Raw genomic sequence first — 13,628 nt, 5'->3', positions numbered from 1 at the left:
AGACGGGGTTACACCAAGAACCTTTTCACCCCATTTTTTTTTTTTTTTACTTCTTTCATGAAGTTTAAATGGTTCTCTTGTCGTCCTGACTTTATTACATGTCTCTATAACTGCAGGGAGACCATCAAAGAAAAAATGGAAACAGTGGTGGAAGAGATTGAGGAAAGAGAACAGTCTACTCCTAAGGGACGCAAAACCGCAAATAGCCAAGGTCGACGCAAGGGGCGAATCACACGATCTATGGCAAGTGAGGCCGCTGCAGCAAATGCACCTACCTCAACTGTTCCTTCCTCTGCAGCCAATGCTCCTCCTCCTCCACCCCCAGCACCGCCCCCGGCTCCTCCCACTCCTGTGTCTGCTCCGTCAGAAGACCCTCCAGAACCACCTCAAGCACCAACGCAAGAGCAAGGTACGTACAAGCGTAACATCACTTTTACACTTGTTTGCATTGCAGTGCCCAGATGCATTGTGAGCGTTGAAGTAAATCAAGGATCTCTCATTTTTGATGACCCAGAAATATAGCCCATAGCCGTATAAACTGAGCATGTGTCAAAAAGTGTGAAATCAGAGGTTACCTTTAGTAACCATTGCATCATAACTCATTTTTTTGTTGCAGAGCTATTTCTAGGAGAATATTATGGAAATTACTGTTGCTAAGCTTGTCAGGGTTCCTCTCAATTGACTTGAAGGTACATCTCATGTATTGGTACTCAGTGTGATGGCTTCACTGACCAGTAGGGGAGCTCTGGAGCTCAGCTCTGTTTACTTTTAGTGCCATGTTGCCTTATTACATTTGTCCTAGTGCCAATGACTGGTTATTAAAACATGTCTCAGGGAAGGTAACCACCGAATATATAGCTTTTAATCATATGCTCTGTCCCTGTTACCTGGGTTTTCTCCAGTCTACTTCAAGTGTGTTTCAAAATAACCAAAATGGGACCTAATCAATAATGCAGTGTACATGCATCATCAAAAGTAAAAGTAGATCACAGGCAAAGCACCAACTCCATGCACTTAGGGATATATTAGATCAGCATAAAGGCATACATGTGTAGGAGGTACAAACACCGGCCTTACAGCTGTTTCGCGGGGCTTCTGCTTCCTCAGTCAATAAGGACACCTATTGGTCTCTGAGGAAGTGGCAGCCCCATGAAACAGCTGTAAGGCCAGTGTTTGTACCCCCTACACATGTATGCCTTTATGCTGATCTAATATATCCCTAAGTGCATGGAGTTGGTGCTTCGCCTGTGATCTACTTTTACTTTTGACGAATCTACTGCGGAAGCACATGCAGAGGTGGGATCAGCTGTTACCTTTGCTGGCCATTGTCTGGTGCCGACTTTCACTTCTACTTATACCTTCTACATGAATCATCAATTTGATGCCATTTTGAAGATCCAGCCAGGTCTTCTACAGTAAGTACAGTATAAGCTGCCATGCTTCTATCTACTGATGGTAAACAAGCTGCAATATTTTAAAGATTTCCGCTGAAATGATTTGCTTTTAAAGGGGGTCTGAAATTATGAAAAATGTTTTACATAAAATATATTAAGCAAACCTCCCCTGAAGGAGGTTCGATGATGGTGTGGGCTGTTGGCGGATGACAAGCATTGCTTGCTGGTGGGGGAGCTGCTCTCTAGCCTGGCCGGGAGAGGTACTCCTATTGAAGGATTACATTTCCCAGCATGCACGGTGGTGGCCAGGAATGCTTCAAACTCATACCTCCCAACTTTTTGAGATGAGAAAAAGGGACACTTAAGCCATGCCCTGGCCACGCCCTCACCACGCCTCTAGTCACGGACACCATAAAGATTTCATAAGAAACATATGTTGTATTATAATTCAAACCACCCTGGTCCTTTCTATCCTGGTTCATTTTCCTTCATAGTAACATTTAAAAATTAGTAATATATCAATTTAATGGTTGGGAATAAAGTTTAGAGTCAATCAAACACATTTTTAGTATAGAAATATATATATTTACATAGAGGGACAAAGTCCTAAAAGAGGGACAAATGAGGAGGAAAAAGGGACAGAGGGACAGGGCTCCCAAAGAGGGACTGTCCCTCCGAAAAAGGGACAGTTGGGAGCTATGCAAACTGCTTTGGCTCTGGATCGAGAAGACTGCAAAGCACATGCAAATGTGGGAAAACTCTGCTCCTCCTCAAACACCCCCCCTTCCTTAGGGGGAGGTTTGTTTTATATATTTTGTGAAAACTCTGCTAGGATCTAAACTGGACTGTCTAAGCTTATTAGCATTTTTTGTTAAAGTGCTGCTAATACCTGCTTAAACTAAAGCTGTGTATACTGGCTGCTCCTGGCTTATTTTAATAATGTAAAAATTGGTTAAAAAAAAAAAGCTTGTATTTTGAAAAGATGGAGACAAACTCAGGTATACAAGTGCATTGCATTATTGAGTTATTTTATACACCCTTGAATAGAAGTACACACACTGTCTGGTGGCGTGGCCTTGTGTCTGTGTCTCCAGTCACTGATATGGGGAAACAGGCAGGTTTCATGTCCTGTTCAGCTGATGGTTTCCCTTGAGAGGTGTGGTGTCTGTCGCATTCCCAGGCTTCACTTCACCACAAGAATGACCTGGCTTAGATGTGTGCTCCTGTACAAGCTGCTGTGAGAGGCCTAGGGGCTGCACAACTTACCGGCCTCTTATGTCTGTTTTAAGGAGTGCTGAGCATTTACTTAAAGGAATACTGTCATGAAAATCTTAAAATTTTAAATGTATATAAATATATACAGATAATGTTTCTTGCAGAGTAAAATGAGCCATAGATTACTTTTCTCCTATGTTGCTGTCCGCTACAGTAAGTAGTAGAAATCTAACAGAACCAACAGGTTTTGGACTAACCACTCTTCTCATGTGGGATTCTCAGGGTTTTCTTTATTTTCAAAAGCACTTAGTGAATGGCAGTTGCTCTGTCCAAATGCCAAAAAAGTGTGCAGGGAGGCTGACCAGCATCTTTGTATAAATCTTTTTTAAAGAGTGTCTTTATAAAGAATAAAAGCCATGCTGAGAATCCCCTATAGAAAGATGGACTAGCCTAAAACCTGTCACTTCTGTCAGATTTCTACTACCTACTGTAAGTGACAGCAACATAGGAGAAAAGTAATTTATGGCTTATTTTACTCTGGAAGAAACATACTGATTGTTTCTATGTTTTTACATGTATTTTCCATTTTTCCATTTTTGCGACAGTGGTGCTTTAAATGCCACTTTGGGAGACCGGAAGGCCCCTTTTCCACCTGCAGCATTTTGCAATCCGAAGCGAAATGCAAATCGCTAGGCATTTAGTTGATGGAAACTGTGGGGGATGTTTCCATTAGTAAGCTGAGTTTTCAACACGATTTTTCCCGAATGCAATAGTCATGCCCTGCTGCCTTTTATCGTGCTCAAACTCCCAGAGTTTATATAGAAGAGCAGGAAAAATCACACAGCATTCACACTGCTATTTTTACATGTTTCGGTAATTCAAAATATATTCTCGCATGTTTTTTTTTTCCCCCCTCCAGCTGCAAATCGCTAATGCACGACAACTGCACCATACAGACAGCAAAATCACGGAAAATAGAAATGTTATCGCATTGATTGTGATCACGTTTCTTAGTGGAAAAAGACCCTATTCCCCTGGGAAAACTGCATGGTTACAATGGCCTTAATTCACTAAGCTTTATCAAACACTTTATCAAACGTTTGAAAATTAACCTCATGGGTAAAATCTTATTTTGAATTCACTATGGTGTTATAGATTTATCAAATGTTTTATCAATAAAACGTTCAATAGATCTATAACACCTTAGTCAATTCAAAATAAGATTTTACCCATGAGGTTAATTTTCAAACGTTTGATAAAGCTTAGTTAATTGAGGCCATTGTTTCCATTGGGCTGCATGGTTAGGGCCCGTTTCCACTAGCCACCGCGTGTGGCTGCGAGACACGCGGCGGCACTTCCGGGTCTGCGGGTACGCAGACGAATCCCAGAAGCCGTGCCGTGCCATGCACGGCTATTGGATTTGCTGCCTCCTGCACGAAAACTGAGGGCAGTGCCGGCCGAATTGCTAGGGCAAGCGATTCGGCCGGCGGCGCCACCATTATTTTCCCATGGCAGAGTTTCCCTGAGCGATTTGCCTGCGGGGAAACTCTGCGGGTTCGGCCAGGTTTCCGCGCTAGTGGAAACGGGCCCTTAAAGTGAATGTGTACCGCTTTAAAAATAAAAGTCAGATACTCACCTAAGGAGAGGGAAGGCTCGGTCCTAATGAGCCTTCCCTCTCCTCTCACGGTGCCCGGTCCCGCGCAGGATCCCCCGTAGCAGTATTCGACCAGTTCGGTCAAATACTGCCACTTCCGCCGACGAAGGGGTGTTTCGGAAGCCTTCGGGAGCATTGCTGACTTTTACTATATTTTGCTGGCTTTCCACATCAAAAAATGGACATGGAGACGAGACATGTTTGTGACAGGGCGACGGGATCTACTGTGGCGTTCACACCAAATGCTGTAGAAGCTTCAACTGGCTTTTTAAAAATGTTTCCGTTCATTTGAATGAAGAGGCGGTAGATCCCCTCTTGCACACCACATGCAATTCCGATTTTTATTTATTTTTTTTATTTTTATTTTTTTTTATATACGTTCCGCTTTTTTTATTCCTATTTTAAAAAAAAAAGTACTGCTGCTTCATTTTTTTATGAGAATATAAAATTGGATCATATATCATATGTAGTATGCTAGAGGCCTAAAATGAGGTTTTCCACATTTGTGGAAAACACTGCGTTTACAGCCCATGTAAACCAGCGCTAAAGTGGGCAGAATCCAGGACTGCTCATGGCATCTCATCATTGTGTATCCATCATTATTGGGGATCTATGATTTCTGACTGGTGATACACTTCTGCAGCTTTTCAGATTTCATGCTTGTGTTCATTTGCTACATAAATCTGGCATCTCTTAAAATGGACCACTAAACCCAAAATAAGACATTTTCTAAAGGGACTACTTGCAGTATTCACTGCCATGTACGTAACTGAAATCAAAATACTTGACTGTTCTACAGCTTTGATCTGCGACATTGTAAACCATGTTAGTGGATGGCTGCATCCACTGGAATACAGGACATCAGCTGTGTTCCAAAACGTTGTTCCCTATTGTGAATCAGGCATTTTATAGCTACTGACATACTGTGTTTAGTGGTCCTTCATGGTATGTTTGCCTTGCATGCAATATTCTTGTGACCTTTCTTTATCTTTGCCTTCACCGATTATGGCATTCATTGATTCATGCGGTCATATGTTGGCTCATCTTTGGTTACTGTTCCTAATGTTAACTCTCATGAATCATCGGTCTAAAAACCTGAACTTTTTATCACAGTAAATGTTAAGATTTGTTTGGAAGGTGACCTATGGACCTCCTATTTAATGTTCCTTCAATTTTTACATTGATCAGTCCTAAATATCAAACCAATTCAAGACAGGTGGTTTGCCTTTTTTTTTTTTTTTTTTTTAAATGTGTTGATATTGTAGTATAAAACGTTTTTCTATCCTGTTAAAGCGGACCTGAACTCAGAACTTCCTCTCTGCTCTTCAAAGATAAGCAACAGCATAGTATCCTTTTACAGAAAAACATTTCCTTGTTAGAGCTTATAAAGCTCCTCAGAGGTGCTGCAGTGCAGTTGCATCCTGGTTTGCTGGGAGCACAGGAAGGGTTAAGCTCCTGTGTTTACATATTTGCTCTCAACTCGGCAGAGTCGACAAACAGCTGGGTGATCAAATTGTATTAACTCATTACTTGCTGAGAAGGATGAATTAGACAAGCTGTTCTCTATAAACACATACAGGATAGATTTCTCTGTGTTTTTCTTCTCTCTAAGGCAAGAGTTCAGGTCCACTTTAAAAAAACAAAAACAATAGATCACTTTGGCTTTGGGAGGGTATGTGTTTTAACTTTGTTGCTGTATTGCGTCAAACAATTTTACCATAGATTGTGTTCTGAAAAAATGGACTGTAATTGCACATTGAGTTTCAAATCTTAGTCCTGCAACAGAGGTAAGTTACCTTTTTTTTCAATGTATTTTCGAACCCATAATTATTTTGTCCCCAAAACTAAAAGGATAAAGTTTTTAAAAATGACATTTCACAGCACTGGTTTCATCATCTGCTGCTATAAAGCCTTGGAGGCACTGAATGTCGCTCCATCTTGCCTTTTCACTTTAAGTTGCTTGTGCACTATCAAAAGCCACCTGTATGACCATTTCATAAGTCAAGCAGGCAATACAGGGGGTGACTCCCGAGTGAGAATAGGTTTTGTCATGCGTTTGGTGTTGGCAGTCATTGCCTTTGTGCACGTAAAAACAAAATTGACCAGGAGCAAAGGATTAGTCATAGTATTGCTTGAGTTGGTAAGTGGGGAAAAGGCAAATAGATCTCTGCTTGTCCTTATTGGAGAGCTGCTTGTCTGTTGGTATCACCAAAGTTAAGTTTCAATAGTCTTAATGAGGAACTTTAACACAGGATTGATTTTCATCCCAGTCCGTAGCCTATACTCTTCCCTTGAGAAATCTTTACCTTTTCTGGAATAGATCATCAGGGACATCTATATGTCTGATATTGTGGTGAAACCCCTCCCACAGTATGATGTCAGGGCCATGGCCCTGACAGATTGCTGTCTGTGAACCTTGTTGCATTGTAGGAAATGACATTTTTTTTTTTAACTGCCAAGAAAGCAGTAGCTCCCTCTGTGCATAGAACTCAAAGTAAACAAACATCCCACAGCATTCATCTGGCAGGACTAAAGGTGTCGACACCTGTGATAAATTTCAGAATATCAAGGATGAGGAAAGATTTTACAACCTGCAAACCCCTCTGTCTAATTTATAAATGAACTAGTGACCTTATCCCGTTTTAATAACGAGCTCTGGGTCTCTCACCGCCCCCACACCCGCTCGCCGCGCACATGCCCACCCAGCCGCCTCCCTTGCTGTCCTGCTCCTGTCCCAATGACTGTCACTTCGGCATATACAAAGTAACGCAAACACAGGGACACACACTGACATAGAACGCAGAGACACTTAGGTTTTATTAGGTAGGATATTGTAAATATATTCAGTTTTATTTAAGTGTACCGGAGGCGACCTAATCGTGTGTATGTGGAGTGCAAAATATATTAACCAGGCTTTTACTTTTTTATGTTTTGCTGACTGAAAGAGTTAATTTTCAGGCATAGAAGTGACAGCTTCTGTCTTTTCAATACCGTGTTGGGAATATTGTGAACCTCACTGATTAGCAAATTGCAGCCATGAAAGTTTTCCTGGAAGAATAAAACTTCTGAGGGTAGGGGAGAGATAGAAAAAGGTCAATAGTTCATGTATTTTAACTCTGGGACATGTAATAGACTGCCTTTGAGCAAAGACAATAAAACATCCAATCCACTTTGTAAATATTTAAATATAAAATTATAACTAAGGGATATTTTAAGACATTTTAGATGCAGGAGAATAAATACAATTGTTTAACTCATCAGATTATTTTCACCTCCAGTTGATTTTAATTACAATATTTTCACTACAGTTCCTCATTAAGCAAGCTACTAGCCCTGTCCTATCCGATCCACAGTGTAGTAAAGTGGTTGCTTTAGAAGGTATATAGGCCTTCCCTAAGGAAACTGCAGCCATATGTCAACTTGTTTCTCCTCTTTTGCCCAGAGGTCTGGTAGTCCAGGCCACACACCCTTCACAAAGTACTGCAGAGGGGTTTCTGGACACTACAAGGCAGTGCATGCATCATGAGAGAAACCACTCTTCTGCTGAAAAGCAGAGATCAAAAGCAGTCACAAAAATGGAAAGCTGTTTAAACATCCGCAACTTTATTCGAAATGCCACCCTGGCAATCCATAGTATTATCCACAAATTAAACACAAGTACAGAAATCTTACCACTGAATTCCACTTAAAAATCAAGTGGATAACTTGGTAGTGACGAAACTTAACATCACTTTTGTAATAGAACCCCCAACTGTTTATTTCCAGACTGAGTTGCATTCTGGAATGAACTCGACTTGCCAGTGCAGACTGAAAAACAATTCATCTTATTTTTCCCCTTCATTTAACCTCTCCTGTTGTCAGTTATGGCGCTCCTCCTTGGCTCTTGGAATTTCCATTCACTTCTCAGTATACTGTGTCATTTGCAGCGACCATAGCTTTGTTTTGTAGAAGCTGAGGGCTGATCATAAGACCCCGAGACTTCCCTACCCTCATCGTGTTTATCAGGTCATTTTCTCTAAGGAAATTAGGTTACTTGTTATGCTTATGACAGGATAAAGTAGCAATAAAATGCTTTTCAAGCCACCATCAAACAAGAAAATACTACTCCTAAGAGCGAACTTAGGAGAAAAGGCAAATTAAATGATATCCTTTTCTCTTTAAAGACTAGTCACTTCTGTCCATGCAGCTGATATGTAAACAATGCTCCCCGCTTTTCTCTCTAGATTTCATCAGATAGGGGAGTTGGGCTGCTGGCTTATGGTGCGTTATGTTTGATGGATAACTCCCATCGGAGTTCAGGTCCTGATCCCCATGGGTGACATCGCTGGGTCAGGTTGCACACACACGAGTCAGCTGTGCAGCTGAGAATACACTGTGTTGCTATGTGGGGAGGCAGAGGAACGACAGAGCGGCACCAGGGCCGGTTCTAGACTTTTTGCTGCCTGAGGCAAATTTGTGAGGCTGCTTCCCCATCCCCCCTTGCCTATTTGGAATGATCGCATAGCACCTGACAATTTACTCTGCTTCATTTAATGTTCTCACATGACATGCTGCAGCTCAACACAATAGCACACTGGCTGGCTGTGAGTCTGACAAACAAACTGCTCACTCTCAGCCAGTCGTCTGTCCTCCATTCCTCCTCAGTCAGGACAGCAGTGCCACCTCCTCCCTGATGCTGTGTAAGTAAATTTAAAACACTGCTGCCTCCCCCTCCTCAGTTAGTCAGACTCCTCACACTCTACAACAAGCTGCTTTTCCCCATTGATGACCTCTTTACCTTGCTCTCCTCTTGCTTCTCCTACTCTTGAGTGCATGCTGTTAGTGTAAACACAGAACAAAAATGTTGCCCCTGAAATCTCTGCGTCACGTGCGTGACATCACATGGCGGGGGAGCGGCGTAGACATTTGAAGGTGAGGTATGAATTGATCCATCAGACAGATCGTGAGCCACTGTGCACACGCCTGATTATTGGCTGTGGCTGTCATTATTGGCTACCTCAGCCGACTTTAGTCGAGTGTGTGTGTAACGAGCCTTCAGGGTTATTTCCACAGGTTTCCAATTAGTCTACAGCTTCTATTCTGCTTCGCAGCCGCAGCCCAGATCACTAGGCCGTACCATGTACAGCTATAGTGAACTGGCTGCGAGGTTCAGAAATCTGTACTAGGCCATCCAGATAGGCACCAAAGCGCAATCTGAGCTGCAGAACATGAAGTAGGCAGTGTTTCCCTGTGCAGCCCGCATGCAGGGAAACTCTGCAGATTTGGCCCGGATTTGGGCATAGTGGAAATGGGACCTTAGAGTTTTTAAACGTTTGCCAGCAATTCACTTTTAAAGGACAAAAAAGTTATAAACCAAGATGTCCAAATACTTGCCGATTTGATCATTCGATCGAGTCTGGTGAAGATCAATGCCCCGAACATGCCGTATCGATCGATTTTCCGACCTTAATCAAATGGGTCAATTGTACTAGACAGAAGATCGGTGGATGGTCGGGAGCGGTGGCAAATCGATGGGCCAAAGCATTGCACTGCATTGAACAGTGGGACACTGATTAATGCCAAAATTTATTAGTATGTGTGTGGAAGCATTCCATCAGATAGATCCCTCTCTGATCAGATTATGATCCGAGAGGAATCCATCTTTTCACCACATTGACCAATGTATGGTCAGCTTTACAAATGTTATTCCTGTTCAATGCCTGCTAAGGAGTTCCCTTTCAAGAGATATGTCCTTTTCACTGAAATGTCTGTTCCTCTAGAATGTGTGGCGTATTTGATTTAACACAGCATGATGATTTTGGCCGATTCGTTCATAGTTTGACACTTTCTCACCTACTGCCAACATCACCGCAGTAATTATTTTCACTGTGACTTTTTAGGTCCTATCGCTTTACCTATGTTATTTAAAGAGAAACTCTGACCAAGAATTGAACTTTATCCCAATCAATAGCTGATACCCCCTTTTACACGAGAAATCTATTCCTTTTCACAAACAGACCATCAGGGGGCGCTGTATGACTGATAATGTGGTGGAACCCCTCCCACAAGAAACTCTGAGGACCGTGGTACTCCTGGCAGTTTCCTGTCTGTGAACCTTGCTGCATTGTGGGAAATAGCGGTTTACAGTTTCCAACTGCCAAAAAAGCATGCAGCATGCATCACCTGCCAACAGTAAAAATGTCACCATGTGATAAATGTCAGAATGTAAATCAGGGATTTAAAAGATTTTAAAAAGGGCAAACACTGACTAAATCATTTATACATAATTATTGTAAAAATGAAGCACTTTTTTATTACATTATTTTCACTGGAGTTCTTCTTTAAACCAGATTTTCTCAGCGGAAATGTTTTAGGCTGTGCTGTGTTTATCTACAGTTGCACATCCGGAACTTGTCTGGGACCTTTCGTTTTGACAGGCTTGATTGCACTGAAATCTTTGCTTTAAAGAGACACTTAAGCCATAAAAAAAGTTTTACTCATCTGGGGCTTGTACCAGCCCCCCGCAGCAGTCCTGTGCCCTCGCAGCCACTGACTAACCCTCTTGTCCCCCGCTGCCAGCTAGTTTCGGTTTTGCCGACAGGCCGTCAGGACTGTAACTAGCGCTATTGCGGGCCGCAACGCGTACAAAAATACGCGTTGCCGCATTACGAACGCCTAGATATGCGGCAACGCGTATTTTTGTACGCGTTTCGGTCCGCAATAGCGCTAATTACAGTCGGAAATGCGGAAAAAGCTACGCGTGGCCGGGCCTGTCGGCAAAAACGAAACTAACTGGCAGCGGGGGACCAGAGGATTAGTGAGTGGCTGCGAGGGCACAGGACTGCTGCAGGGGGCTGGTAGAAGCCCCAGGTGAGTAAAACTCATTTTTTTTTTCTGACTTAAGGTTCACTTTAAATGTGCTCAGTAATGACTGTGTAATATTTACACATTACCAATGCTGCTCCAATCCTCCAAGGCAGACAGACTATTAAAAATATATTGCATGGACTATTTTGAAAAATACTATCAGTTTGTCTTTACTTTTTTATAGTCTGCAACTTCTTACATTTATTGTAGAATAAAGTTTTTCTCAAAATGTATCACTGAAAATATATAACCCTTCACTTAGTATGGCAATAAATGTAATATTGTTAAAAAGTGTAAGACCTAATTTTTGGATATTGGGCTGCTTTTACCCTGACCACTGGATTGCAGGGCTCAGCCACTGATCTGCCAGGAAACGAGCACAATCTGATTGCTGCATCATGCAACCAAATGGTAGCGTTGGTAATCCTATGTCAGGGTTTGTGTCACAGTAAGGTTTCTGCGTAGCAGCAGGCGACTGCCACCCACTCGTGTGCATAAATGGTTCAGGTACTAACCCACTGCCCATGCCAAATCCTTGCAGCTGAGTGAAAGTGACTGACAGCTATTTTGAGCTCTGGCTATGACCATATGACACAGAAAGTAGGAAACCCCACCAATATAGTAGGAACTATATGTATAGTATACTGTATCGTATGAGTCTGCTTGAAAAGTCAGGACTTGCAGTTCACAGGAAGTAGGTGTAGGGAATTGCAGGACCTCAACTATTCTAACAGAAAATAACAATGCCAAGCAGGATAGGTCTTTAGTGATTAGGGATAGGTAAATAGCTGCAGCATACAAAGCCACAGCATACATTCCTGCCCCCCCCCCCCCCCCCTCCTCCATGCTGCAACATGCATTCCAGTGCCCAGCAACCAGTCCAGAGGTCCACAGACATTGCCATGTCACATAATTTGGGGGGGGGGGGGGGGGTGTTATAAACTGACCTTGGCTAAAGCCCCATACACCCACTCAACAGCAGTCTTTTATGCAGCACAATTGTTGAACAACTTTTGTTGTGAAACAAGTTGAAACTGCTACAATAAGTCTTTTGCTATTGTTCAAAAAGCTGATAAGTCTTCAATCCAACTGTTGAGGCGCGTACACGCGCCATACAGCCGCAAACGACTGGTCCGTCGGACCATCCCGCTGTATCAGTCTGCCGACAGCGTGTACACACGTGCTACTGTAGGCTGAACGTCCGCCCAGCGGGAGGCGTTTGCGGCGGTATGACGTGTGTATGCACCTTAAAGTGGATCCAAGGTGAACTTTTGCTCATTGCATAATTGTGTTCCTTCCCTATTGTTTATGGGGCATTCCTCAAGCCAATACTTTTTTGTTTTTGTTTTAATACTCTAATTCCCTATAAACTAAATAAACCACCCCCACAGGTTTTCAGAGAGCCTTGGCAGTAGCAGGGGCTCATGGGAGCTCAGTCTGGGCAAGAGGAGGTGTTAAAAGCCATTGATTTTAGAGGCAGAGGGGAGGAGGGGGGATTAGGTTCTTTTCGCAGTCTGAGTGCTGATGGTGCAGATAAGCTTGGCTGTGTGTAATGTTTACAAATCAACCCGGCTGCTGTCATTGTATCACAGGAAGAAATAATAATTTTCTATTAAAGCTCTTTGCAACTAGATTTGCTGTAAACTTTAGATAAGATATATAGACAAGTTACTTGTTACAGTTAGTTTTTCATCTCGGATCCGCTTTAAGATTGACGTCTTATCAGCTTTTTGAACAATAGCAAAAATACTTTTTTTTTTTTTTTTACCTGTTTCAACTTGTTTCACAACAAAAGTTGTTCAACAATTGTGCTGCATAAAAGACTGCTGTTGAGCATGTGAATGGGGCTTGAGGCTGTATGTTCATAAGCAGTTTAGACATTGTAGACTTGGAATGTCCAGCTCGTGTATTTATTGGCACTTTATGGTTCCTTTCTTGGTTTAGTGGTGTTTTATAAATCCGTTGTAGCTTCCTGGAACAATCCTGCTTCTCATTTGATTTATCTAGAGGATGAATCCTGTAAGCTAGTTTGCCATTTCCCAGATCTTTTGTTGACCCCTCTCTGCAGACTGATCAGCTAAGCACCCATTTCCCAGCTCATGTGTCATCTGTCTGTGGCCATCTCTTGCTATCTGTGGTCAGGATGACTGTAATTGCACAGTTATGCTGGGTACACACAGGATGCGTTTTTTCAGTCAATTTTCCGTCCAATGGTTTTCCAATTCGATTTTCTGATCGATATTAGATTCTGTTATCTTTTCTTATCTATTTCCATTCACTTCTATGAGAAATCGTTCAGAAAGACTATCGAAAATAAGATGGGACATGTCGGAAATTATCTTTCAAACCATCTATCTAACACAAAATTGTATGGTGTGTACCTAGCATTATACATTAACCTCATTTCTATGTTTCTTGTGGTCACAGAATGGCTTTGCAGATGAACAAACTAGCTTGATAAGATAATAAAATACTTATTCCAACCTTTGCTCTTGTGTCTTCCAAACAATTGAACAAAA

The 13,628-nt window shown here is 42.2% G+C and overlaps 1 protein-coding gene across 12 annotated transcripts in view; it reads left to right on the top strand.

Annotated features, from left to right (window-relative positions):
• Window positions 1-13,628, top strand: part of NCOR1 (nuclear receptor corepressor 1) — a 262,192-nt gene that overhangs the window by 157,273 nt on the left and 91,291 nt on the right. For all 12 annotated transcript variants that reach the window (XM_068270355.1, XM_068270349.1, XM_068270351.1 and 9 more), the window contains one exon: window positions 117-409. In XM_068270355.1, the coding sequence (XP_068126456.1) occupies window positions 117-409 (293 nt within the window). The remainder of the gene's footprint in view (window positions 1-116; window positions 410-13,628) is intronic.

This window comes from Hyperolius riggenbachi, chromosome 2, assembly GCF_040937935.1.
Source record: "Hyperolius riggenbachi isolate aHypRig1 chromosome 2, aHypRig1.pri, whole genome shotgun sequence".
NCBI classification, from domain to species: domain Eukaryota; kingdom Metazoa; phylum Chordata; class Amphibia; order Anura; family Hyperoliidae; genus Hyperolius; species Hyperolius riggenbachi.
Note: the sequence above shows the minus strand (reverse complement) of the source record. Positions and strands in the feature narration are given on the sequence as shown.